The sequence below is a fragment of the Scyliorhinus torazame genome, chromosome 22 (assembly GCF_047496885.1).
Source record: "Scyliorhinus torazame isolate Kashiwa2021f chromosome 22, sScyTor2.1, whole genome shotgun sequence".
Classification (NCBI taxonomy): Eukaryota; Metazoa; Chordata; class Chondrichthyes; order Carcharhiniformes; family Scyliorhinidae; genus Scyliorhinus; species Scyliorhinus torazame.
In genome coordinates, this window is record NC_092728.1 from 26996876 (window position 1) to 27021937 (window position 25062).

The 25062-nt window shown below is 66.2% G+C and overlaps 1 protein-coding gene across 1 annotated transcript in view; it reads right to left on the minus strand.

Moving 5' to 3' along the window:
- The window catches only part of ptpn18 (protein tyrosine phosphatase non-receptor type 18), a 391917-nt gene that overhangs the window by 293761 nt on the left and 73094 nt on the right, over positions 1-25062 (minus strand). The window contains exons 7-8 of the mRNA XM_072487997.1: positions 20620-20682; positions 18343-18491 (exon numbers count right to left, since the gene is read on the minus strand). Of these exons, the coding sequence (XP_072344098.1) occupies positions 18343-18491; positions 20620-20682 (212 nt within the window). The remainder of the gene's footprint in view (positions 1-18342; positions 18492-20619; positions 20683-25062) is intronic.

The following is a 25062-nucleotide window of genomic DNA, read 5'->3' on the forward strand; positions in this document are numbered from 1 at the left end:
CAGTGTCAGAGGGTCAGCCCCGAGGGAGTGCCGCACTGTCAGAGGGTCAGCCCCGAGGGAGTGCCGCACTGTCAGAGGGTCAGTGCCGAGAGAGTGCCGCACTGTCCGAGGGTCAGCGCCGAGGAAGTGCCGCACTGTCCGAGGGTCAGCATCGAGGGAATGCCGCACTGTCCGAGGGTCAGCGCCGAGGGAATGCCGCACTGTCCGAGGGTCAGCGCCGAGGGAGCGCCGCACTGTCCGAGGGTCAGCGCCGAGGGAATGCCGCACTGTCCGAGTGCCGGCGCCGAGGGGGCGCCGCAATGTCCGAGGGTCAGCATCGAGGGAATGCCGCACTGTCCGAGGGTCAGCGCCGAGGGAATGCCGCACTGTCCGAGTGCCGGCGCCGAGGGGGCGCCGCACTGTCCGAGGGTCAGCGCCGAGGGAGTGCCGCACTGTCCGAGTGCCGGCACCGAGGGAGCGCCGCACTGTCCGAGGGTCAGCGCCGAGGGAGTGCCGTACTGTCCGAGTGCCGGCACCGAGGGAGCGCCGCACTGTCCGAGAGTCAGCGCCGAGGGGGCGCCGCACTGTCCGAGGGTCAGTGCCGAGGGAGTGCCGCACTGTCCGAGTGCCGGCGCCGAGGGGGCGCCGCACTGTCCGAGGGTCAGCGCCGAGGGAGTGCCGCACTGTCCGAGTGCCGGCACCGAGGGAGCGCCGCACTGTCCGAGGGTCAGCGCCGAGGGGGCGCCGCACTGTCCGAGGGTCGGCGTCGAGGGGGCGCCGCACTGTCCGAGGGTCGGCGTCGAGGGGGCGCCGCACTGTCCGAGGGTCAGTGCCGAGGGAGTGCCGCACTGTCCGAGTGCCGGCGCCGAGGGAATGCCGCACTGTCCGAGTGCCGGCGCCGAGGGAATGCCGCACTGTCCGAGGGTCAGCGCCGAGGGAGTGCCGCACTGTCCGAGTGCCGGCACCGAGGGGGCGCCGCAATGTCCGAGGGTCAGCGCCGAGGGAATGCCGCACTGTCCGAGGGTCAGTGCCGAGGGAGTGCCGCAATGTCCGAGGGTCAGCGCCGAGGGAATGCCGCACTGTCCGAGTGCCGGCGCCGAGGGGGCGCCGCACTGTCCGAGGGTCAGCATCGAGGGGGCGCCGCAATGTCCGAGGGTCGGCGTCGAGGGAGTGCCGCACTGTCCGAGTGCCGGCGCCGAGGGGGCGCCGCACTGTCCGAGGGTCAGCGCCGAGGGAGTGCCGCACTGTCCGAGGGTCAGCGCCGAGGGAGTGCCGCACTGTCCGAGTGCCGGCACCGAGGGAGTGCCGCACTGTCCGAGGGTCAGCGCCGAGGGAGTGCCGGAATGCCGCACTGTCCGAATGCCGGCACCGAGGGAGTGCCGCACTGTCCAAGGGTCAGCACCGAGGGAGTGCCGCACTGTCCGAGGGTCGGCGTCGAGGGGGCGCCGCTCTGTCCGAGGGTCGGTGCCGAGGGAATGCCGCACTGTCCGAGGGTCGGTGCCGAGGGAATGCCGCACTGTCCGAGCGCCGGCGCCGAGGGGGCGCCGCACTGTCCGAGGGTCAGCATCGAGGGGGCGCCGCAATGTCCGAGGGTCGGCGTCGAGAGGGCGCCGCACTGTCCGAGGGTCGGTGCCGAGGGAATGCCGCACTGTCCGAGCGCCGGCGCCGAGGGGGCTCCGCACTGTCCGAGGGTCAGCATCGAGGGGGCGCCGCAATGTCCGAGGGTCGGCGTCGAGGGAGTGCGGCACTGTCCGAGTGCCGGCGCCGAGGGAGTGCCGCACTGTCCGAGTGCCGGCACCGAGGGGGCGCCGCACTGTCCGAGGGTCAGCATCGAGGGGGCGCCGCAATGTCCGAGGGTCGGCGTCGAGGGGGGTGCCGCACTGTCCGAGGGTCAGTGCCGAGGGAATGCCGCACTGTCCGAGTGCCGGCGCCGCACTGTCCGAGGGTCAGCGCCGAGGGAGTGCCGCACTGTCCGAGTGCCGGCGCCGAGGGGGCGTCGCAATGTCCGAGGGTCAGCGCCGAGGGAATGCCGCACTGTCCGAGGGTCAGCATCGAGGGAGTGCCGCACTGTCCGAGTGCCGGCGCCGAGGGGGCGCCGCACTGTCCGAGGGTCAGCGCCGAGGGAGTGCCGCACTGTCCGAGTGCCGGCGCCGAGGGGGGCGCCGCACTGTCCGAGGGTCAGCATCGAGGGGGCGCCGCACTGTCCGAGGGTCGGCGTCGAGGGGGGCGCCGCACTGTCCGAGGGTCGGTGCCGAGGGAATGCCGCACTGTCCGAGTTCCGGCACCGAGGGAGTGCCGCACTGTCCGAGGGTCGGCGTCGAGGGAGTGCCGCACTGTCCGAGTTCCGGCACCGAGGGAGTGCCGCACTGTCCGAGGGTCGGCGTCGAGGGGGCGCCGCACTGTCCGAGGGTCGGCGTCGAGGGGGCGCCGCACTGTCCGAGGGTCGGTGCCGAGGGAGTGCCGCACTGTCCGAGTTCCGGCGCCGAGGGAATGCCGCACTGTCCGAGTGCCGGCGCCGAGGGGGCGCCGCACTGTCCGAGGGTCAGCGCCGAGGGAGTGCCGCACTGTCCGAGTGCCGGCACCGAGGGAGCGCCGCACTGTCCGAGCGTCTGCGTCGAGGGGGCGCCGCACTGTCCGAGGGACAGCATCGAGGGAGTGCCGCACTGTCCGAGGGTCAGCGCCGAGGGAGTGCCGCACTGTCCGAGGGTCAGCGCCGAGGGAATGCCGCACTGTCCGAGTGCCGGCGCCGAGGGGGCGCCGCAATGTCCGAGGGTCGGCGTCGAGGGAATGCCGCACTGTCCGAGTGCCGGCACCGAGGGAGTGCCGCAATGTCCGAGGGTCAGCATCGAGGGAGTGCCGCACTGTCCGAGGGTCGGCGCCGAGGAAATGCCGCACTGTCCGAGGGTCGGCGCCGAGGGGGCGCCGCAATGTCCGAGGGTCGGCGTCGAGGGAGTGCCGCACTGTCCGAGGGTCGGCCTCGAGAGAGCGCCGCAATGTCCGAGGGTCAGTGCCGAGGGAGCGCCGCACTGTCCGAGGGTCAGCGCCGAGAGAGCCCCGCAATGTCCGAGGGTCAGTGCCGAGGGAGCACCGCACTGTCCGAGGGTCAGCGCCGAGGGAGCGCCACACTGTCCGTGGGTCGGCGTCGAGGGAGCGCCGCACTGTCCGAGGATTGGCACGGAGGGAGTGTCGCACTGTCCGAGGGTCGGCGCCGAGGGAGTGCCGCACTGTCCGAGTGTCAGCACCGAGGGGGCGCCGCACTGTCCGAGGGTCAGTATCGACGGAGTGCCGCACTGTCCGAGGGTCAGCATCGAGGGAGTGCCGCACTGTCCGAGGGTCGGCGTCGAGGGGGCACCGCTCTGTCCGAGGGTCAGCATCGAGGGAGTGCCGCACTGTCCGAGGGTCAGCGCCGAGGGAGTGCTGCACTGTCCGTGGGTCGGCGTCAAGAGAGCGCCGCAATGTCCGAGGGTCAGCGCCGAGGGAGCGCCGCACTGTCCGTGGGTCAGCGTCGAGGGAGGGCCGCACTGTCCGAGGATTGGCACGGAGGGAGTGTCGCACTGTCCGAGGGTCGGCGCCGAGGGAGTGCCGCACTGTCCGAGGGTCAGCGCCGAGGGAGTGCCGCACTGCCCGAGGGTCAGCGCCGAGGGAGTGCCGCACTGCCCGAGGGTCGGCGCCGAGGGAGCTCCGCACTGTCCGAGGGTCAGCGACGAGGGAGTGACACACTGTCCGAGGGTCAGCGCCGAGGGTGAGACGCACTGTCCGAGGGTCAGCGCCGAGGGAGTGCCGCACTGTCCGTGGGTCGGCGTCGAGGGAGTGCCGCACTGTCCGTGGGTCGGCGTCGAGGGAGTGCCGCACTGTCCGAGGGTCGGCGCCGAGGGAGCGCCGCACTGTCCGAGGGTCAGCGACGAGGGAGTGACACACTGTCCGAGGGTCAGCGCCGAGGGTGAGACGCACTGTCCGAGGGTCAGCGCCGAGGGAGTGCCGCACTGTCCAAGGGTCAGCGCCGAGGGAGTGCCGCACTGTCCGTGGGTCGGCGTCGAGGGAGTGCCGCACTGTCCGCGGGTCGGCGTCGAGGGAGTGCCGCACTGTCCGAGGGTCAGCGTCGAGGGAGTGCCGCACTGTCCGAGTGTCAGCGACGAGGGAGTGCCGCACTGTCCGAGGGTCAGCGTCGAGGGAGTGCCGCACTGTCCGAGTGTCAGCACCGAGGGGGGCGCCGCACTGTCCGAGGGTCAGCATCGACGGAGTGCCGCACTGTCCGAGGGTCAGCATCGAGGGAGTGCCGCACTGTCCGAGGGTCGGCGTCGAGGGGGCGCCGCACTGTCCGAGGGTCAGCATCGAGGGAGTGCCGCACTGTCCGAGGGTCAGCGCCGAGGGAGTGCCGCACTGTCCGAGTGCCGGCGCCGAGGGGGGCGCCGCAATTTCCGAGGGTCGGCGTCGAGGGAGTGCCGCACTGTCCGAGTGTCAGCACCGAGGGGGCGCCACACTGTCCGAGGGTCAGCATCGAGGGAGTGCCGCACTGTCCGAGTGTCAGCACTGAGGGGGCGCCGCACTGTCCGTGGGTCGGCGTCGAGGGAGTGCCGCACTGTCCGAGTGTCAGCACCGAGGGGGCGCCGCACTGTCCGAGGGTCAGCATCGAGGGAGTGCCGCACTGTCCGTGGGTCGGCGCCGAGGGAGCGCCGCACTGTCCGTGGGTCGGCGTCGAGGGAGTGCCGCACTGTCCGAGGGTCGGCGCCGAGGGAGTGCCGCACTGTCCGAGGGTCAGCGACGAGGGAGTGACACACTGTCCGAGGGTCAGCGCCGAGGGTGAGACGCACTGTCCGAGGGTCAGCGCCGAGGGAGTGCCACACTGTCCGTGGGTCGGCGTCGAGGGAGTGCCGCACTGTCCGTGGGTCGGCGTCGAGAGAGCGCCGCAATGTCCGAGGGTCGGCATCAAGGGAGTGCCGCACTGTCCGAGGGTCAGCATCGAGGGAGTGCCGCACTGTCCGAGTGCCGGTGCCGAGGGGGGCGCCGCACTGTCCGAGGGTCAGCGCCGAGGGAGTGCCGCACTGTCCGAGTGCCGGCGCCGAGGGGGCGCCGCACTGTCCGAGGGTCAGCGCCGAGGGAGTGCCGCACTGTCCGAGTGCCGGCGCCGAGGGGGCGCCGCAATGTCCGAGGGTCAGCATCGAGGGGGCGCCGCACTGTCCGAGGGTCGGCGTCGAGGGGGCGCCGCACTGTCCGAGGGTCGGTGCCGAGGGAATGCCGCACTGTCCGAGTGCCGGCACCGAGGGAGTGCCGCACTGTCCGAGGGTCGGCGTCGAGGGAGTGCCGCACTGTCCGAGTTCCGGCACCGAGGGAGTGCCGCACTGTCCGAGGGTCGGCGTCGAGGGGGCGCCGCACTGTCCGAGGGTCGGCGTCGAGGGGGCGCCGCACTGTCCGAGGGTCGGTGCCGAGGGAGTGCCGCACTGTCCGAGTTCCGGCGCCGAGGGAATGCCGCACTGTCCGAGTGCCGGCGCCGAGGGGGGCGCCGCACTGTCCGAGGGTCAGCGCCGAGGGAGTGCCGCACTGTCCGAGTTCCGGCACCGAGGGAGCGCCGCACTGTCCGAGCGTCTGCGTCGAGGGGGCGCCGCACTGTCCGAGGGACAGCATCGAGGGAGTGCCGCACTGTCCGAGGGTCAGCGCCGAGGGAGTGCCGCACTGTCCGAGGGTCAGCGCCGAGGGAATGCCGCACTGTCCGAGTGCCGGCGCCGAGGGGGCGCCGCAATGTCCGAGGGTCGGCGTCGAGGGAATGCCGCACTGTCCGAGTGCCGGCACCGAGGGAGTGCCGCAATGTCCGAGGGTCAGCATCGAGGGAGTGCCGCACTGTCCGAGGGTCGGCGCCGAGGGAATGCCGCACTGTCCGAGGGTCGGCGCCGAGGGGGCGCCGCAATGTCCGAGGGTCGGCGTCGAGGGAGTGCCGCACTGTCCGAGGATTGGCACGGAGGGAGTGTCGCACTGTCCGTGGGTCGGCGTCGAGGGAGTGCCGCACTGTCCGTGGGTCGGCGTCGAGGGAGTGCCGCACTGTCCGAGGGTCGGCGCCGAGGGAGCGCCGCACTGTCCGAGGGTCAGCGACGAGGGAGTGACACACTGTCCGAGGGTCAGCGCCGAGGGTGAGACGCACTGTCCGAGGGTCAGCGCCGAGGGAGTGCCGCACTGTCCAAGGGTCAGCGCCGAGGGAGTGCCGCACTGTCCGTGGGTCGGCGTCGAGGGAGTGCCGCACTGTCCGCGGGTCGGCGTCGAGGGAGTGCCGCACTGTCCGAGGGTCAGCGTCGAGGGAGTGCCGCACTGTCCGAGTGTCAGCGACGAGGGAGTGCCGCACTGTCCGAGGGTCAGCGTCGAGGGAGTGCCGCACTGTCCGAGTGTCAGCACCGAGGGGGCGCCGCACTGTCCGAGGGTCAGCATCGACGGAGTGCCGCACTGTCCGAGGGTCAGCATCGAGGGAGTGCCGCACTGTCCGAGGGTCGGCGTCGAGGGGGCGCCGCACTGTCCGAGGGTCAGCATCGAGGGAGTGCCGCACTGTCCGAGGGTCAGCGCCGAGGGAGTGCCGCACTGTCCGAGGGTCAGCGCCGAGGGAGTGCCGCACTGTCCGAGTGCCGGCGCCGAGGGGGCGCCGCAATTTCCGAGGGTCGGCGTCGAGGGAGTGCCGCACTGTCCGAGTGTCAGCACCGAGGGGGCGCCACACTGTCCGAGGGTCAGCATCGAGGGAGTGCCGCACTGTCCGAGTGTCAGCACTGAGGGGGCGCCGCACTGTCCGTGGGTCGGCGCCGAGGGAGCGCCGCACTGTCCGTGGGTCGGCGTCGAGGGAGTGCCGCACTGTCCGAGGGTCGGCGCCGAGGGAGTGCCGCACTGTCCGAGGGTCAGCGACGAGGGAGTGACACACTGTCCGATGGTCAGCGCCGAGGGTGAGACGCACTGTCCGAGGGTCAGCGCCGAGGGAGTGCCACACTGTCCGTGGGTCGGCGTCGAGGGAGTGCCGCACTGTCCGTGGGTCGGCGTCGAGAGAGCGCCGCAATGTCCGAGGGTCGGCATCAAGGGAGTGCCGCACTGTCCGAGGGTCAGCATCGAGGGAGTGCCGCACTGTCCGAGTGCCGGTGCCGAGGGGGCGCCGCACTGTCCGAGGGTCAGCGCCGAGGGAGTGCCGCACTGTCCGAGTGCCGGCGCCGAGGGGGCGCCGCACTGTCCGAGGGTCAGCGCCGAGGGAGTGCCGCACTGTCCGAGTGCCGGCGCCGAGGGGGCGCCGCACTGTCCGAGGGTCAGCATCGAGGGGGCGCCGCACTGTCCGAGGGTCGGCGTCGAGGGGGCGCCGCACTGTCCGAGGGTCGGTGCCGAGGGAATGCCGCACTGTCCGAGTTCCGGCACCGAGGGAGTGCCGCACTGTCCGAGGGTCGGCGTCGAGGGAGTGCCGCACTGTCCGAGTTCCGGCACCGAGGGAGTGCCGCACTGTCCGAGGGTCGGCGTCGAGGGGGCGCCGCACTGTCCGAGGGTCGGCGTCGAGGGGGCGCCGCACTGTCCGAGGGTCGGTGCCGAGGGAGTGCCGCACTGTCCGAGTTCCGGCGCCGAGGGAATGCCGCACTGTCCGAGTGCCGGCGCCGAGGGGGCGCCGCACTGTCCGAGGGTCAGCGCCGAGGGAGTGCCGCACTGTCCGAGTTCCGGCACCGAGGGAGCGCCGCACTGTCCGAGCGTCTGCGTCGAGGGGGCGCCGCACTGTCCGAGGGACAGCATCGAGGGAGTGCCGCACTGTCCGAGGGTCAGCGCCGAGGGAGTGCCGCACTGTCCGAGGGTCAGCGCCGAGGGAATGCCGCACTGTCCGAGTGCCGGCGCCGAGGGGGCGCCGCAATGTCCGAGGGTCGGCGTCGAGGGAATGCCGCACTGTCCGAGGGTCAGCATCGAGGGAGTGCCGCACTGTCCGAGGGTCGGCGCCGAGGGAATGCCGCACTGTCCGAGGGTCGGCGCCGAGGGGGCGCCGCAATGTCCGAGGGTCGGCGTCGAGGGAGTGCCGCACTGTCCGAGGATTGGCACGGAGGGAGTGTCGCACTGTCCGAGGGTCGGCGCCGAGGGAGTGCCGCACTGTCCGAGTGTCAGCACCGAGGGGGCGCCGCACTGTCCGAGGGTCGGCCTCGAGAGAGCACCGCAATGTCCGAGGGTCAGTGCCGAGGGAGCGCCGCACTGTCCGAGGGTCAGTGCCGAGAGAGCCCCGCAATGTCCGAGGGTCAGTGCCGAGGGAGCACCGCACTGTCCGAGGGTCAGCGCCGAGGGAGCGCCACACTGTCCGTGGGTCGGCGTCGAGGGAGCGCCGCACTGTCCGAGGATTGGCACGGAGGGAGTGTCGCACTGTCCGAGGGTCGGCGCCGAGGGAGTGCCGCACTGTCCGAGTGTCAGCACCGAGGGGGCGCCGCACTGTCCGAGGGTCAGTATCGACGGAGTGCCGCACTGTCCGAGGGTCAGCATCGAGGGAGTGCCGCACTGTCCGAGGGTCGGCGTCGAGGGGGCACCGCTCTGTCCGAGGGTCAGCATCGAGGGAGTGCCGCACTGTCCGAGGGTCAGCGCCGAGGGAGTGCTGCACTGTCCGTGGGTCGGCGTCGAGAGAGCGCCGCAATGTCCGAGGGTCAGCGCCGAGGGAGCGCCGCACTGTCCGTGGGTCGGCGTCGAGGGAGCGCCGCACTGTCCGAGGATTGGCACGGAGGGAGTGTCGCACTGTCCGAGGGTCGGCGCCGAGGGAGTGCCGCACTGTCCGAGGGTCAGCGCCGAGGGAGTGCCGCACTGCCCGAGGGTCAGCGCCGAGGGAGTGCCGCACTGTCCGAGGGTCGGCGCCGAGGGAGCTCCGCACTGTCCGAGGGTCAGCGACGAGGGAGTGACACACTGTCCGAGGGTCAGCGCCGAGGGTGAGACGCACTGTCCGAGGGTCAGCGCCGAGGGAGTGCCGCACTGTCCGTGGGTCGGCGTCGAGGGAGTGCCGCACTGTCCGTGGGTCGGCGTCGAGGGAGTGCCGCACTGTCCGAGGGTCGGCGCCGAGGGAGCGCCGCACTGTCCGAGGGTCAGCGACGAGGGAGTGACACACTGTCCGAGGGTCAGCGCCGAGGGTGAGACGCACTGTCCGAGGGTCAGCGCCGAGGGAGTGCCGCACTGTCCAAGGGTCAGCGCCGAGGGAGTGCCGCACTGTCCGTGGGTCGGCGTCGAGGGAGTGCCGCACTGTCCGCTGGTCGGCGTCGAGGGAGTGCCGCACTGTCCGAGGGTCAGCGTCGAGGGAGTGCCGCACTGTCCGAGGGTCAGCGACGAGGGAGTGCCGCACTGTCCGAGGGTCAGCGTCGAGGGAGTGCCGCACTGTCCGAGTGTCAGCACCGAGGGGGCGCCGCACTGTCCGAGGGTCAGCATCGACGGAGTGCCGCACTGTCCGAGGGTCAGCATCGAGGGAGTGCCGCACTGTCCGAGGGTCGGCGTCGAGGGGGCGCCGCACTGTCCGAGGGTCAGCATCGAGGGAGTGCCGCACTATCCGAGGGTCAGCGCCGAGGGAGTGCCGCACTGTCCGAGTGCCGGCGCCGAGGGGGCGCCGCAATTTCCGAGGGTCGGCGTCGAGGGAGTGCCGCACTGTCCGAGTGTCAGCACCGAGGGGGCACCACACTGTCCGAGGGTCAGCATCGAGGGAGTGCCGCACTGTCCGAGTGTCAGCACTGAGGGGGCGCCGCACTGTCCGTGGGTCGGCGTCGAGGGAGTGCCGCACTGTCCGAGTGTCAGCACCGAGGGGGCGCCGCACTGTCCGAGGGTCAGCATCGAGGGAGTGCCGCACTGTCCGTGGGTCGGCGCCGAGGGAGCGCCGCACTGTCCGTGGGTCGGCGTCGAGGGAGTGCCGCACTGTCCGAGGGTCGGCGCCGAGGGAGTGCCGCACTGTCCGAGGGTCAGCGACGAGGGAGTGACACACTGTCCGAGGGTCAGCGCCGAGGGTGAGACGCACTGTCCGAGGGTCAGCGCCGAGGGAGTGCCACACTGTCCGTGGGTCGGCGTCGAGGGAGTGCCGCACTGTCCGTGGGTCGGCGTCGAGAGAGCGCCGCAATGTCCGAGGGTCGGCATCAAGGGAGTGCCGCACTGTCCGAGGGTCAGCGGCGAGGGAGCGCCGCACTGCCCGAGGGTCAGCGACGAGGGAGTGCCGCACTGTCCGAGGGTCGGCGCCGAGGGAGAGCCGCACTGTCCGAGGGTCTGCGTCGAGGGAGCGCCGCACTGTCCAAGGGTCGGCACTGAGGGAGTGCCGCACTGTCAGAGGGTCAGCCCCGAGGGAGTGCCGCACTGTCAGAGGGTCAGTGCCGAGAGAGTGCCGCACTGTCCGAGGGTCAGCGCCGAGGAAGTGCCGCACTGTCCGAGGGTCGGCTTCGAGGGGGCGCCGCACTGTCCGAGGGTCAGCGTCGAGGGAGTGCCGCACTGTCCGAGTGTCAACACCGAGGGGGCGCCGCACTGTCCGAGGGTCAGTATCGACGGAGTGCCGCACTGTCCGAGGGTCAGCATCGAGGGAGTGCCGCACTGTCCGAGGGTCGGCGTCGAGGGGGCACCGCTCTGTCCGAGGGTCAGCATCGAGGGAGTGCCGCACTGTCCGTGGGTCGGCGTCGAGGGAGCGCCGCACTGTCCGAGGATTGGCACGGAGGGAGTGTCGCACTGTCCGAGGGTCGGCGCCGAGGGAGTGCCGCACTGTCCGAGGGTCAGCGCCGAGGGAGTGCCGCACTGCCCGAGGGTCAGCGCCGAGGGAGTGCCGCACTGTCCGAGGGTCGGCGCCGAGGGAGCTCCGCACTGTCCGAGGGTCAGCGACGAGGGAGTGACACACTGTCCGAGGGTCAGCGCCGAGGGTGAGACGCACTGTCCGAGGGTCAGCGCCGAGGGAGTGCCGCACTGTCCGAGGGTCAGCGCCGAGAGAGTGCCGCACTGTCCGTGGGTCGGCGTCGAGGGAGTGCCGCACTGTCCGCGGGTCGGCGTCGAGGGAGTGCCGCACTGTCCGAGGGTCAGCGTCGAGGGAGTGCCGCACTGTCCGAGTGTCAGCACCGAGGGGGCGCCGCACTGTCCGAGGGTCAGCATCGACGGAGAGCCGCACTGTCCGAGGGTCAGCATCGACGGAGTGCCGCACTGTCCGAGGGTCAGCATCGACGGAGTGCCGCACTGTCCGAGGGTCGGCGTCGAGGGGGGCGCCGCACTGTCCGAGGGTCAGCATCGAGGGAGAGCCGCACTGTCCGAGGGTCAGCGCCGAGGGAGTGCCGCACTGTCCGAGTGCCGGCGCCGAGGGGGCGCCGCAATTTCCGAGGGTCGGCGTCGAGGGAGTGCCGCACTTTCCGAGTGTCAGCACCGAGGGGGCGCCGCACTGTCCGAGGGTCAGCATCGAGGGAGTGCCGCACTGTCCGAGTGTCAGCACCGAGGGGGCGCCGCACTGTCCGTGGGTCGGCGTCGAGAGAGCGCCGCAATGTCCGAGGGTCAGCGCCGAGGGAGCGTCGCACTGTCCGAGGGTCAGCGCCGAGGGAGCGCCGCACTGTCCGAGGGTCAGCGCCGAGGGTGAGACGCACTGTCCGAGGGTCAGCGCCGCGGGAGTGCCGCACTGTCCGTGGGTCGGCGCCGAGGGTGAGACGCACTGTCCGAGGGTCAGCGCCGCGGGAGTGCCGCACTGTCCGAGGGTCAGCATCGACGGAGTGCCGCACTGTCCGAGGGTCAGCATCGACGGAGTGCCGCACTGTCCGAGGGTCAGCATCGACGGAGTGCCGCACTGTCCGAGGGTCGGCGTCGAGGGGGCGCCGCACTGTCCGAGGGTCAGCATCGAGGGAGTGCCGCACTGTCCGAGGGTCAGCGCCGAGGGAGTGCCGCACTGTCCGAGTGCCGGCGCCGAGGGGGCGCCGCAATTTCCGAGGGTCGGCGTCGAGGGAGTGCCGCACTGTCCGAGTGTCAGCACCGAGGGGGCGCCGCACTGTCCGAGGGTCAGCATCGAGGGAGTGCCGCACTGTCCGAGTGTCAGCACCGAGGGGGCGCCGCACTGTCCGTGGGTCGGCGTCGAGAGAGCGCCGCAATGTCCGAGGGTCAGCGCCGAGGGAGTGTCGCACTGTCCGAGGGTCAGCGCCGAGGGAGCGCCGCACTGTCCGTGGGTCGGCGTCGAGGGAGTGCCGCACTGTCCGTGGGTCGGCGCCGAGGGTGAGACGCACTGTCCGAGGGTCAGCGCCGAGGGAGTGCCGCACTGTCCGTGGGTCGGCGCCGAGGGAGCGCCGCACTGTCCGTGGGTCGGCGTCGAGGGAGTGACACACTGTCCGAGGGTCAGCGCCGAGGGTGAGACGCACTGTCCAAGGGTCAGCGCCGAGGGAGCGCCGCACTGTCCGTGGGTCGGCGTCGAGGGAGTGCCGCACTGTCCGAGGGTCAGCGTCGAGGGAGTGCCGCACTGTCCGAGGGTCAGCGCCGAGGGTGAGACGCACTGTCCGAGGGTCAGCGCCGAGGGAGTGCCGCACTGTCCGTGGGTCGGCGCCGAGGGAGCGCCGCACTGTCCGTGGGTCGGCGTCGAGGGAGTGCCGCACTGTCCGAGGGTCGGCGCCGAGGGAGTGCCGCACTGCCCGAGGGTCAGCGACGAGGGAGTGCCGCACTGTCCGTGGGTCGGCGTCGAGAGAGCGCCGCAATGTCCGAGGGTCAGCGCCGAGGGAGTGCCGCACTGTCCGTGGGTCGGCGCCGAGGGAGCGCCGCACTGTCCGAGGGTCGGCGCCGAGGGAGTGCCGCACTGTCCGAGGGTCAGCGCCGAGGGAGTGCCGCACTGCCCGAGGGTCAGCGACGAGGGAGTGCCGCACTGTCTGAGGGTCGGCGCCGAGGGAGCGCCGCACTGTCCGAGGGTCAGCGACGAGGGAGTGACACACTGTCCGAGGGTCAGCGCCGAGGGTGAGACGCACTGTCCGAGGGTCAGCGCCGAGGGAGTGCCACACTGTCCGTGGGTCGGCGTCGAGGGAGTGCCGCACTGTCCGTGGGTCGGCGTCGAGAGAGCGCCGCAATGTCCGAGGGTCGGCGTCAAGGGAGTGCCGCACTGTCCGAGGGTCAGCGGCGAGGGAGCGCCGCACTGTCCGAGGGTCAGCGCTGAGGGAGCGCCGCACTGTCCGAGGGCCAGCAACGAGGGAGCGCCGCACTGTCCGAGGGTCGGCACTGAGGGAGTGCCGCACTGTCAGAGGGTCAGCACCGAGGGAGTGCCGCACTGTCCGAGGGTCAGCGCCGAGGGAGTGCCGCACTGTCCGAGGGTCAGCGCCGAGGGAGTGCCGCACTGTCCGAGGGTCAGCGCCGAGGGAGTGCCGCACTGTCCGAGGGTCAGCGCCGAGGGAGTGCCGCACTGTCAGAGGGTCAGCGCCGAGGGAGTGCCGCACTGTCCGAGGGTCAGCGCCGAGGGAGTGCCGCACTGTCCGAGGGTCAGCGCCGAGGGAATGCCGCACTGTAAGAGAGTCGGCGTCGAGGGAGTGCCGGACTTTCCGAGGGTCAGCACCGATGGAGTGCCGCACTGTCCGAGGGACAGCACCGAGGGAGTGCCGCACTGTCCGAGGGCCAGCACCGAGGGATTGCCGCATTGTCCGAGGGTCAGCCTCGAGGGAGTGCCGCACTTTTCGAGGGTCAGCGCCGAGGGAGTGCCGCACTGTCCGAGGGTCAGCACCGAGCGAGGGCCGCACTGTCCGAGTGCCGGCGCCGAGGGGGCGCCGCAATGTCCGAGGGTCGGCATTGAGGGAGTCCCGCACTGTCCGTGGGTCAGTGCCGAGGGAGTGCCGCACTGTCCGAGGGTTGGCGCCGAGGGAGTGCCGCACTGTCCGAGGGTCAGCGCCGAGGGAGTGCCGCAATGTCTGAGTGTCTGCGCCGAGGGAGTGCGCACTGTCCGAGGGTCAGCGCCGAGGGAGTGCCGCACTGTCCGAGGGTCAGCGCCGAGGGAGTGCCGCACTGTCCGAGGGTCGGTGTCGAGGGAGTGCGCACTGTCCGAGGGTCAGCGCCGAGGGAGTGCCGCACTGTCCGAGGGTCGACGCCGAGGGAGTGCCGCACTGTCCGAGGGTCAGCGCCGAGGGAATGCCGCACTGTCCGATGGTCAGCGCCGAGGGAGTGCCGCATTGTCCGAGTGCCGGCGCCAAGGGGGCGCCGCAATGTCCGAGGGTCAGCACCGAGGGAGTGCCGCACTGTCCGAGGGTCAGCACCGAGGGAGTGCCGCACTGTCCGAGGGTCGGCGTTGAGGGGGCGCCGCACTGTCCGAGGGTCAGCATCGAGGGAGTGCCGCACTGTCCGAGGGTCGGCGCCGAGGGAGTGCCGCACTGTCCGAGGGTCAGCGCCGAGGGAGTGCCGCACTGTCCGAGGGTCGGCACCGAGGGAGTGCCACACTGTCCGTGGGTCGGCGTCGAGAGAGTGCCGCACTGTCCGTGGGTCGGCGTCGAGAGAGCGCCGCAATGTCCGAGGGTCAGTGCCGAGGGAGCTCCGCACTGTCCGAGTGTCAGCGCCGAGGGAGCGCCGCACTGTCCGAGTGTCAGCACCGAGGGAGCGCCGCACTGTCCGAGGGTCAGCGCCGAGGGAGCTCCGCACTGTCCGAGGGTCAGCGCCGAGGGAGTGCCGCACTGTCCGAGGGTCGGCGTCGACGGAGTGCCGCACTGTCCAAGGGTCAGTGACGAGGGAGCGCCGCACTGTCCGAGTGTCAGAGCCAAGGGAGCGCCGCACTGTCCGAGGGTCAGCACCGAGGGAGTGCCGCACTGTCCGAGGGTCAGCGCCGAGGGAGTGCCGCACTGTCCGAGGGTCAGCGCCGAGGGAGTGCCGCACTGTCCGAGGGTCAGCGCCGAGGGAGTGCCGCACTGTCCGAGGGTCAGCGCCGAGGGAGTGCCGCACTGTCCGAGGGTCAGCGCCGAGGGAGTGCCGCACTGTCCGAGGGTCAGCGCCGAGGGAGTGCCGCACTGTCCGAGGGTCAGCGCCGAGGGAGTGCCGCACTGTCCGAGGGTCAGCGCCGAGGGAGTGCCGCACTGTCCGAGGGTCAGCGCCGAGGGAGTGCCGCACTGTCCGAGGGTCAGCGCCGAGGGAGTGCCGCACTGTCCGAGGGTAAGCGCCGAGGGAGTGCCGCACTGTCCGAGGGTCAGCGCCGAGGGAATGCCGCACTGTCCGAGGGTCAGCACCGAGCGAGGGCCGCACTGTCCGAGTGCCGGCGCCGAGGGGGCGCCGCAATGTCCGAGGGTCGGCATTGAGGGAGTGCCGCACTGTCCGTGGGTCAGTGCCGAGGGAGTGCCGCACTGTCCGAGGGTTGGCGCCGAGGGAGTGCCGCACTGTCCGTGGGTCAGTGCCGAGGGAGTGCCGCACTGTCCGAGGGTTGGCGCCGAGGGAGTGCCGCACTGTCCGAGGGTCAGCGCCGAGGGAGTGCCGCAATGTCTGAGTGTCTGCGCCGAGGGAGTGCGCACTGTCCGAGGGTCAGCGCCGAGGGAGTGCCGCACTGTCCGAGGGTCAGCGCCGAGGGAGTGCCGCACTGTCCGAGGGTCGGTGTCGAGGGAGTGCCGCACTGTCAGAGGGTCAGCGCCGAGGGAGTGCCGCACTGTCCGAGGGTCAGCGCCGAGGGAGTGCCGCACTGTCCGAGGGTCGACGCCGAGGGAGTGCCGCACTGTCCGAGGGTCAGCGCCGAGGGAATGCCGCACTGTCCGATGGTCAGCGCCGAGGGAGTGCCGCACTGTCCGAGGGTCAGCGTCGAGGGAGTGCCGCACTGTCCGAGGGTCAGCACCGAGGGAGCGCCGCAATGTCCGAGAGTCAGCATCGAGAGAGTGCCGCACTGTCCGAGGGTCGGCGTTGAGGGGGCGCCGCATTGTCCGAGGGTCAGCATCGAGGGAGTGCCGCACTGTCCGAGGGTCGGCGCCGAGGGAGTGCCGCACTGTCCGAGGGTCAGCGCCGAGGGAGTGCCGCACTGTCGGAGAGTCAGCACCGAGGGAGTGCCGCACTGTCCGTGGGTCGGCGTCGAGAGAGTGCCGCAATGTCCGAGGGTCAGTGCCGAGGGAGCTCCGCACTGTCCGAGGGTCAGCGCCGAGGGAGCGCCGCACTGTCCGAGTGTCAGCGCCGAGGGAGCGCCGCACTGTCCGAGTGTCAGCACCGAGGGAGCGCCGCACCGTCCGAGGGTCGTCGCCGAGGGAGTGCAGCACTGTCCGAGGGTCAGCGCCGAGTGAATGCCGAACTGTACGAGAGTCGGCGTCGAGGGAGTGCCGCACTGTCCGAGCGTCAGCACCGAGGGAGTGCCGCACTGTCCGAAGGTCAGCACCGAAGGGGTGCCTCATTGTCCGAGGGTCAGCACCGAGGGAGTGCCACACTGTCTGAGGGTCAGCGCCGAGGGAGTGCCGCACTGTCCGAGGGTCAGCGTCGAGGGACTGCCACACTGTCCGAGGGTCAGCGCCGAGGGAGTGCCGCACTGTCTGAGGGTCGGCGTCGAGGGAGCGCCGCACTGTCCGAGGGTCAGCACCGAGCGAGTGCCGCACTGTCCGAGGGTCAGCGCCGAGGGAATGCCGCACTGTCCGAGAGTCGGCGTTGAGGGAGTGCCGCACTGTCCGAGGGTCAGCACCGAGGGAGTGCCGCACTGTCCGAAGGTCAGCACCGAGGGGGTGTCGCATTGTCCGAGGGTCAGCACCGAGGGAGTGCCACACTGTCTGAGGGTCAGCGCCGAGGGAGTGCCGCACTGTCCGAGGGTCAGCGTCGAGGGAGTGCCACACTGTCCGAGGGTCAGCGCCGAGGGAGTGCCGCACTGTCTGAGGGTCGGCGTCGAGGGAGCGCCGCACTGTCCAAGGGTCAGCACCGAGCGAGTGCCGCACTGCCCGAGGGTCAGCGCTGAGCGAGTGCCGCACTGTCTGAGGGTCAGCGTCGAGGGAATGCCGCACTGTCCGAGGGTCAGCGCCGAGGGAGTGCCGCACTGTCCGAGTGTCAGAGCCAAGGGAGTGCCGCACTGTCCGAGGGTCAGCACCGAGGGAGTGCCGCACTGTCCGAGGGTCAGTGCCGAGCGAGTGCCGCACTGTCCGAGTGTCAGCACCGAGCGAGTGCCGCACTGTCCGAGGGTCAGCGCCGAGGGAGTGCCGCACTGTCCGAGGGTCAGCGCCGAGGGAGTGCCGCACTGTCCGAGGGTCAGCGTCGAGGGAATGCCGCACTGTCCGAGGGTCAGCGCCGAGGGGGTGCCGCACTGTCTGAGGGTCGGCGTCGAGGGAGCGCCGCACTATCCGAGGGTCAGCGCCGAGCAAGCGCCGCACTGTCCGAGGGTCAGCACCGAGCGAGCGCCGCACTGTCCGAGGGTCAGCACCGAGGGAGCGCTGCACTGTCCGAGGGTCAGCGCCGAGGGAGTGCCGCACTGTCCGAGTGGCAACGCCAAGGGAGTGCCGTACTGTCCCGAGGGTCAGCACCGAGGGAGTGTCGCACTGTCCGAGGGTTGGCGCCGAGGGAGTGCCGCACTGTCCGAGTGGCAGCGCCGAGGGAATGCCGCACTGTACGAGAGTCAGCGCCGAGGGAGTGTCGCACTGTCCGAGGGTCGGCGCCGAGGGAGTGCCGCACTGTCCGAGGTTCAGCGCCGAAGGAGTGTTGCACTGTCCGAGGGTCGGCGCCGAGGGAGTGCCGCACTGTCCGAGGGTCAGCGCCGAGGGTGTGCCGCACTGTCCGAGGGTCAACGCTGAGGGAGTGCCGCACTGTCCGAGGGTCAGCACCGAGGGAGTGTCGCACTGTCCGTGGGTCGGCGCCGAGGGAGTGCCGCACTGTCCGAGGGTCAGCGCCGAGGGAGTGCCGCACTGTCCGAGGGTCAGCGCCGAGGGAGTGCCGCACTGTCCGAGGGTCAGCGCCGAGGGAGTGCCGCACTGTCCGAGGGTCAGCGCCGAGGGAGTGCCGCACTGTCCGAGGGTCAGCGCCGAGGGAGTGCCGCACTGTCCGAGGGTCAACGCTGAGGGAGTGCCGCACTGTCCGAGGGTCGGCACCGGGGGAGTGCCGCACTGTCCGAGGGTCAGTGCCAAGGGCGCGCAGAAATCTTGTGTCAGAATGACATGCTGAACCTCATGTGCCGTTTCGGGAAAGTTGCGTGTGGGAGTAGGGAGTCTGTCCCGTTGTCCTAGAGACAATATTGATCGCTCGCTACAGAACATCGCTGAGGAAAACCTGGTGATGAGGGACATAATCTGCTGTATTTTGCTGTGCGCACATTGGCTTCCAAAATGTATTGCCTGAAAATGGGGCCTAGCATTTCAAATGCTGTCAGACAACCCGAGCCTATAATTCTGTTTGGACAGACAGTCCGGCCTCACTCGTCAGTCCCTCACACACTCGACCTAGCACGCGCGCATTAACCTGAGGCCTTGCTTAGCCTGGTAGAGTGGGGGCAGAGTGTCTCCATGCCTCAGCCAGTCTCCCTACCTGCAGTGCACACAGATGGGGGTGGTCAGCTCGCCCTGGCGCCGGTGAACCAGGTCTAACATTTCCAGGAGATTGTCGAAGTCCTTCGGGATGCCGTGATCGGGCCAGGCCATGTACTGGAACTGGTGAATGGCACGGGCCTCTGTCTCCTGTAACGGGAGCAGGCGTTATGAGCAACGGAGGCCTCCCTCCCCACCACTCCCCCTTCCGTTACCGAGCGACCGACTCCGTCCCGCTCCTCTGGCAACCAGCCCGAGGTTCAGCCAGCACCTTCGCTGCCACCACGCTACGTTTGACCCCAAGGTGAACTTCCTGTGTCAAATCCAGGGCAGCGCACGGGCAGGGGTGTGATTGGAGGGAGCTGGGGGACAAAAAAAAAAATGAAGGATCCAGGGATGAGTGTGGGCCAGGAGTGGTGGAGGGGGAAAGAGGGAGTCAGGGTGGGGAGGAGGGAAGAGGAATCCGGGGGTGAGGGGCAGGAACGAGGTGGGGGGGAGGAGATGAGGGAGCCAGGGGGGGAAGGGAGAACGACTGAACCAAGGTCGAGTGGGTGGAACGGGGGAACCAGGGTTGAGGGGGAGGAACATAGAAACATAGAACCAGGAGGTGGTAATTTCACCGTTCGAGCCTGCTCTGCCATTAATTGTGATTATAGCTGATCGTGTTTAGGACCTTGATTCCGCCTTCCCAAATATCCACTGATCCCTTTAGCCCCAAGAGCTTTTTCTGATTCCTTCTTGAAATCACACAACGTTTTGCCCTCAACTACTTTCTGCGGTAGCGATTCACAGCCGCAGATTCACCGCTCTCTGGGTGAAGAAATTTGTCCTCACATGTGCCCTAAACGTTTTACCCCTCATCTACAAACTATGACCCCTAATTCTGGTCCCCCCCCACCATCGGGAACATTCTTTCAGAGTATCATAGCAACGATGGACATCATAGCACGGTAGCATAGTGGTTAGCACAGTTGCTTCACAGCTCCAGGGTCCCAGGTTCGATCCCCGGCTTGGGTCACTGTCTGGGCGGAGTCTGCACGTCCTCCCCGTGTCTGCGTGGGTTTCCTCCGGGTGCTCCGGTTTCCTCCCGCAGTCCAAAGATGTGCAGGTTAGGTGGATTGGCCACGATAAGTTGTCCTTAGTGGCCAAAAAGGTTAAATGGGGGTTACTGGGTTCCAGGGAGAGCGTAGAGACGTGGGCAGGAGTAGGGTGCTCTTTGTAGGGGCAGGTGCAGACTCAATGGGCCGAATGGCCTCCTTCTACCCTGTAAATTCTATGATTCTTTCCAATCTACTCTGTCTAATCCTGTGAGAATTTTATAAATTTCTATGAGATCCCCTCTCAGTCTTCTAAACTCCAGTGAATATATTTGTCACCGATTTAGTCTCTCCTCATATGACAGTCCCACCATCCCAGGAATCAGCCTGGTAAACCTTCGCTGCCCTCCCTCCTGAGCAAGAACATCCTTCCTCAGAGAAGGAGACCAAAACTGCTCACAATACTCCAGGGCCTCACCAAGGCCCGAAACAATTACAGTAAAACATCTCTGTTCCGAAACTCAAATCCTCTCGCTTTGAAGACCAACATATCAGTTGACCTCTTTACTGCCTGATGAACTTGTGGGCTTACGTTCAGCGGCTGATACACGAGGACACCACGGTCTCGCTGAGTATCCACTTCTCTCAATTTACACTCATTCCAATAATAATCTGCCTTCCTATGTTTGCTACCGAAGAGGATAGCCCCACATTTACCCACATTATACTGCATCTGCCATGCAGGTGCCCACTCGCTCAGCCTGTCTACATCCTGCTGAAGCATCTCTGTATCCTCCTCACAGCTCACCCTCCCACCCAACTTTCTATCATTTGCAAATTTGGTGATACTAATTTAGTTCCCTCGTCCAAATCATTAATATATGTGAACAGTTGGGGTCCTAGCACAGATCCCTGCGGTACGCCACTAGTCACTGTCTGCCAATCAGAAAAAGACCCATTTATTTCAACTCTTTGCTTCCTGTCTGCGAACCGGTTTTCTATCCATCTCAAGAAACCATCCCAAGCACTTTAACTTTACACAGTAATCTGCTGTGTGAGGACGAGGGGAGTCCGAAGGGGACAGGGTGAGGGTGTTGAGGGGGTATCGGGGCAGCTGGTGGATTGGTGTTGGGGTTGGGAGTATTGTGAGGCGGGGAGGCGAGTCGATGAGTGAAGATGTTGGGTTCGAGGGATGCTGGTGAGGTTATTCCACAGTTCCGAGCGCATTTGTGCAGACTTACATCCAACAAGGTGACAGAGAGAGTCCGAATTATCACCTCATTCCTCAGAGACTCTGTAACAACCTGTGGAGAGAGAGAGCAAAGAGAGTGGAACTGGAGTGAGAATGGGGGGGGGGGGCTGAGAGAGAGAGAGAGTGAGCAACAGCGAGAGGCAGACTGTGTGAGAAAGACAGACAAACAGAGTGTGTGTGAGAGAGAGAGAGAGAGAAAGGCAGAGTGTGTGTGAGAGAGCAAGGAAGAGAGAGAGAGAGGCAGAGTGTGTGAGAGAGAGAGAGAGGCAGAGTGTGTGAGAGAGAGAGAGGAAAGAGAGTGAAACTGGAGTGAAAGTGCGGGCCTGAGACAGAGCGAGAGTGAGCGACAGCGAGAGGCAGAGTGTGTGAGAAAGAGAGAGAGAGGCAGTGTGAGTGAGAGAGAGAGGCAGAGTGAGTGAGAGAGAGAGAGAGAGAGAGAGGCAGAGTGAGTGAGAGAGAGAGAGGCAGAGTGAGAGAGAGAGAGAGAGAGAGGCAGAGTGAGTGAGTGAGAGAGAGAGAGAGAGAGAGGCAGAGTGTCTGACAGTGAGAGAGAGGCAGAGTGTGTGTGAAAGAGAGAGGAAAGAGAGTGAAACTGGAGTGAGAGTGGGGGGCTGAGACAGAGAGAGAGAGCGACAGCAAGAGGGAGAGTGTGTGAGAGAGAGAGGCAGTGTGAGTGAGAGAGAGAGGCAGAGTGAGAGAGAGAGAGAGAGAGAGGCAGAGTGAGTGAGAGAGAGAGAGGCAGAGTGAGAGAGAGAGAGAGAGAGGCAGAGTGAGTGAGTGAGAGAGAGAGGCAGAGTGTGTGAGAGAGAGAGAGAGAGACAGAGTGAGTGAGAGAGAGAGGCAGAGTGAGTGAGAGAGAGAGAGAGAGAGGCAGAGTGAGTGAGTGAGAGAGAGAGGCAGAGTGAGTGAGTGAGAGAGAGGCAGAGTGTGTGAGAGAGAGGGAGAGGCAGTGTGTGTGAGAGAGAGATAGAGAGACAGAGTGAGTGAGAGAGAGAGGCAGAGTGAGTGAGAGAGAGAGAGAGGCAGAGTGAGTGAGTGAGAGAGAGAGGCAGAGTGAGTGAGAGAGAGAGAGAGAGAGAGGCAGAGTGAGTGAGTGAGAGAGGCAGAGTGAGTGAGAGAGAGAGAGGCAGAGTGAGTCAGAGAGAGAGAGAGAGGCAGAGAGAGAGAGAGAGAGAGAGAGAGGCAGAGTGAGTGAGTGAGAGAGGGAGGCAGAGTGAGAGAGAGAGAGAGAGGCAGAGTGAGTGAGTGTGAGAGAGAGGCAGAGTGAGCGTGAGAGAGAGAGAGGCAGAGTGTGAGAGAGAGAGAAGCAGAGTGAGAGAGAGGCAGAGTGAGTCAGAGAGAGAGAGAGAGAGAGGCAGAGTGAGAGAGCGAGAGAGGCAGAGTGAGTGAGTGTGAGAGAGAGGCAGAGTGAGCGTGAGAGAGAGAGAGGCAGAGTGTGAGAGAGAGAGAAGCAGAGTGAGAGAGAGAGAGAGCGAGGCAGAGTGAGTGAGAGAAAGAGAGTGAGAGAGAGAGGCAGAGTGAGTGAGAGAGAGAGAGAGAGAGGCAGAGTGAGAGAGAGAGAGAGAGAGAGAGCGAGAGGGAGAGAGAGAGAGGCAGAGTGAGTGAGTGAGAGAGAGGGAGGCAGAGTGGTGAGAGAGAGAGTGAGAGGCAGAGTGTGTCAGAGAGAGAAAGAGAAGCAGAGTGAGTGAGAGAGAGAGAGAGAGAAGCAGAGTGGATGAGTGAGAGAGAGAGAGAGAGGCAGAGTGAGTGAGAGAGAGAGAGAGAGGCAGTGAGTGAGAGAGTGAGAGAGGCAGAGTGAGTGAGTGAGAGAGAGAGGCAGAGTGTGTGAGAGAGAGAGAGAGGCAGAGTGTGAGAGAGAGCGAGAGGGAGAGAGGCAGAGTGAGTGAGTGAGTGAGAGAGAGGCAGAGTGTGTGAGAGAGAGAGAGAGAGAGGCAGAGTGTGTGAGAGAGAGAGAGAGGCAGAGTGAGAGAGAGAGAGAGAGAGAGGCAGAGTGAGTGAGAGAGAGAGAGAGGCAGAGTGAGTGAGAGAGAGAGAGAGGCAGAGTGTGTGAGAGAGAGAGAGGCAGAGTGAGTGAGAGAGAGAGAGAGGCAGAGTGAGTGAGAGAGAGAGAGAGAGAGAGAGGCAGAGTGAGTGAGAGAGAGAGAGGCAGAGTGAGTGAGAGAGAGAGAGAGGCAGAGTGAGTGAGAGAGAGAGAGGCAGAGTGAGAGAGAGAGAGGGAGGCAGAGTGAGTGAGTGAGAGAGAGAGAGAGAGAGAGGCAGAGTGTCTGAGAGTGAGAGAGAGGCAGAGTGTGTGTGAGAGAGAGAGGAAAGAGAGTGAAACTGGAGTGAGAGTGGGGGGCTGAGACAGAGAGAGAGAGAGCGACAGCAAGAGGCAGAGTGTGTGAGAGAGAGAGGCAGAGTGAGTGAGAGAGAGAGGCAGAGTGAGTGAGAGAGAGAGAGAGAGGCAGAGTGAGTGAGAGAGAGAGAGAGAGAGGCAGAGTGAGAGAGAGAGAGAGAGAGGCAGAGTGTCTGAGAGTGAGAGAGAGGCAGAGTGTGTGTGAGAGAGAGAGGAAAGAGAGTGAAACTGGAGTGAGAGTGGGGGGCTGAGACAGAGAGAGAGAGCGACAGCAAGAGGCAGAGTGTGTGTGAGAGAGAGAGGGAGAGAGAGAGGCAGTGTGAGTGAGAGAGAGAGAGAGAGAGAGGCAGAGGGAGAGAGAGAGGCAGAGTGAGTGAGAGAGAGAGAGAGAGACAGAGTGAGTGAGAGAGAGAGGCAGAGTGAGTGAGAGAGAGAGAGAGGCAGAGTGAGAGAGAGAGAGAGAGAGGCAGTGTGAGTGAGAGAGAGAGGCAGAGTGAGTGAGAGAGAGAGAGAGAGAGAGGCAGAGTGAGAGAGAGAGGCAGAGTGAGTGAGAGAGAGAGAGGCAGAGTGAGAGAGAGAGAGAGAGAGGCAGAGTGAGAGAGAGAGAGAGAGGCAGAGTGAGTGAGAGAGAGGCAGAGTGTGTGAGAGAGAGAGAGAGAGGCAGTGTGAGTGAGAGAGAGAGGCAGAGTGAGTGAGAGAGAGAGAGAGAGAGAGGCAGAGTGAGTGAGAGAGAGAGAGAGAGGCAGAGTAAGTGAGAGAGAGAGGCAGAGTGAGAGAGAGAGAGACACACAGAGTGAGTGAGAGAGAGAGAGAGAGAGACAAGCAGAGTGGATGAGTGAGAGAGAGAGAGACAGGCAGAGTGAGTGAGTGAGAGAGAGAGTGAGAGAGAGAGGCAGCGTGTGTGTGAGAGAGAGAGAGAGTGAGGCAGAGTGAGTGAGAGAGAGAAAGAGAAGCAGAGTGAGTGAGAGTGAGAGAGAGGCAGAGTGTGTGTGAGAGAGAGAGAAGCAGAGTGGATGAGTGAGAGAGAGAGAGGCAGAGTGTGTGAGAGAGAGAGAGAGGCAGAGTGAGTGAGAGAAAGAGAGTGAGAGAGAGAGGCAGAGTGAGTGAGAGAGAGAGGCAGTGAGTGAGAGAGAGAGAGAGGCAGAGTGAGTGAGTGAGAGAGAGAGGCAGAGTGTGTGAGTGATGCGCTAAGCGTCAAGAACCACAAAGACATGTGAGACTTTAACTCAGGCTTTAATATACTACATGGGAGGCTTACCCGACACAGACGACTCCAGACAGAATGGGGGCTGTCCCAGAAGAGGTTCTTATACTGACTCCCGGGGGAGTGGCTATGGCGGAGCTCTCCGTGGCCAGGTCGGGTTACCTACCAGTGACCGAACCTCTTCATAGTTACAGTACAATACACAGTATTACAGGGCCACGTTACGCACAACTATTATATACTATGTACAATGGTAGGGAGGTACAGTGGTGTATCACCACAGTGAGAGAGAGAGAGGCAGAGTGTGAGAGAGAGCGAGAGGGAGAGAGAGAGTGAGTGAGTGAGAGAGAGAGAGAGAGAGAGAGAGGCAGAGTGAGTGAGAGAGAGAGAGAGGCAGAGTGTGTGAGAGAGAGAGGCAGAGTGAGTGAGAGAGAGAGAGAGGCAGAGTGAGTGTGAGAGAGAGAGAGAGAGAGGCAGAGTGAGTGAGAGAGAGAGAGGCAGAGTGAGTGAGAGAGAGAGAGAGGCAGAGTGAGTGAGAGAGAGAGAGGCAGAGTGAGAGAGAGAGAGGGAGGCAGAGTGAGTGAGTGAGAGAGAGAAAGAGAGAGAGGCAGAGTGTCTGAGAGTGAGAGAGAGGCAGAGTGTGTGTGAGAGAGAGAGGAAAGAGAGTGAAACTGGAGTGAGAGTGGGGGGCTGAGACAGAGAGAGAGAGAGAGCGACAGCAAGAGGCAGAGTGTGTGAGAGAGAGAGAGGCAGAGTGAGTGAGAGAGAGAGGCAGAGTGAGTGAGAGAGAGAGAGAGAGAGGCAGAGTGAGTGAGAGAGAGGCAGAGTGAGAGAGAGAGAGAGAGAAAGAGGCAGAGTGTCTGAGAGTGAGAGAGAGGCAGAGTGTGTGTGAG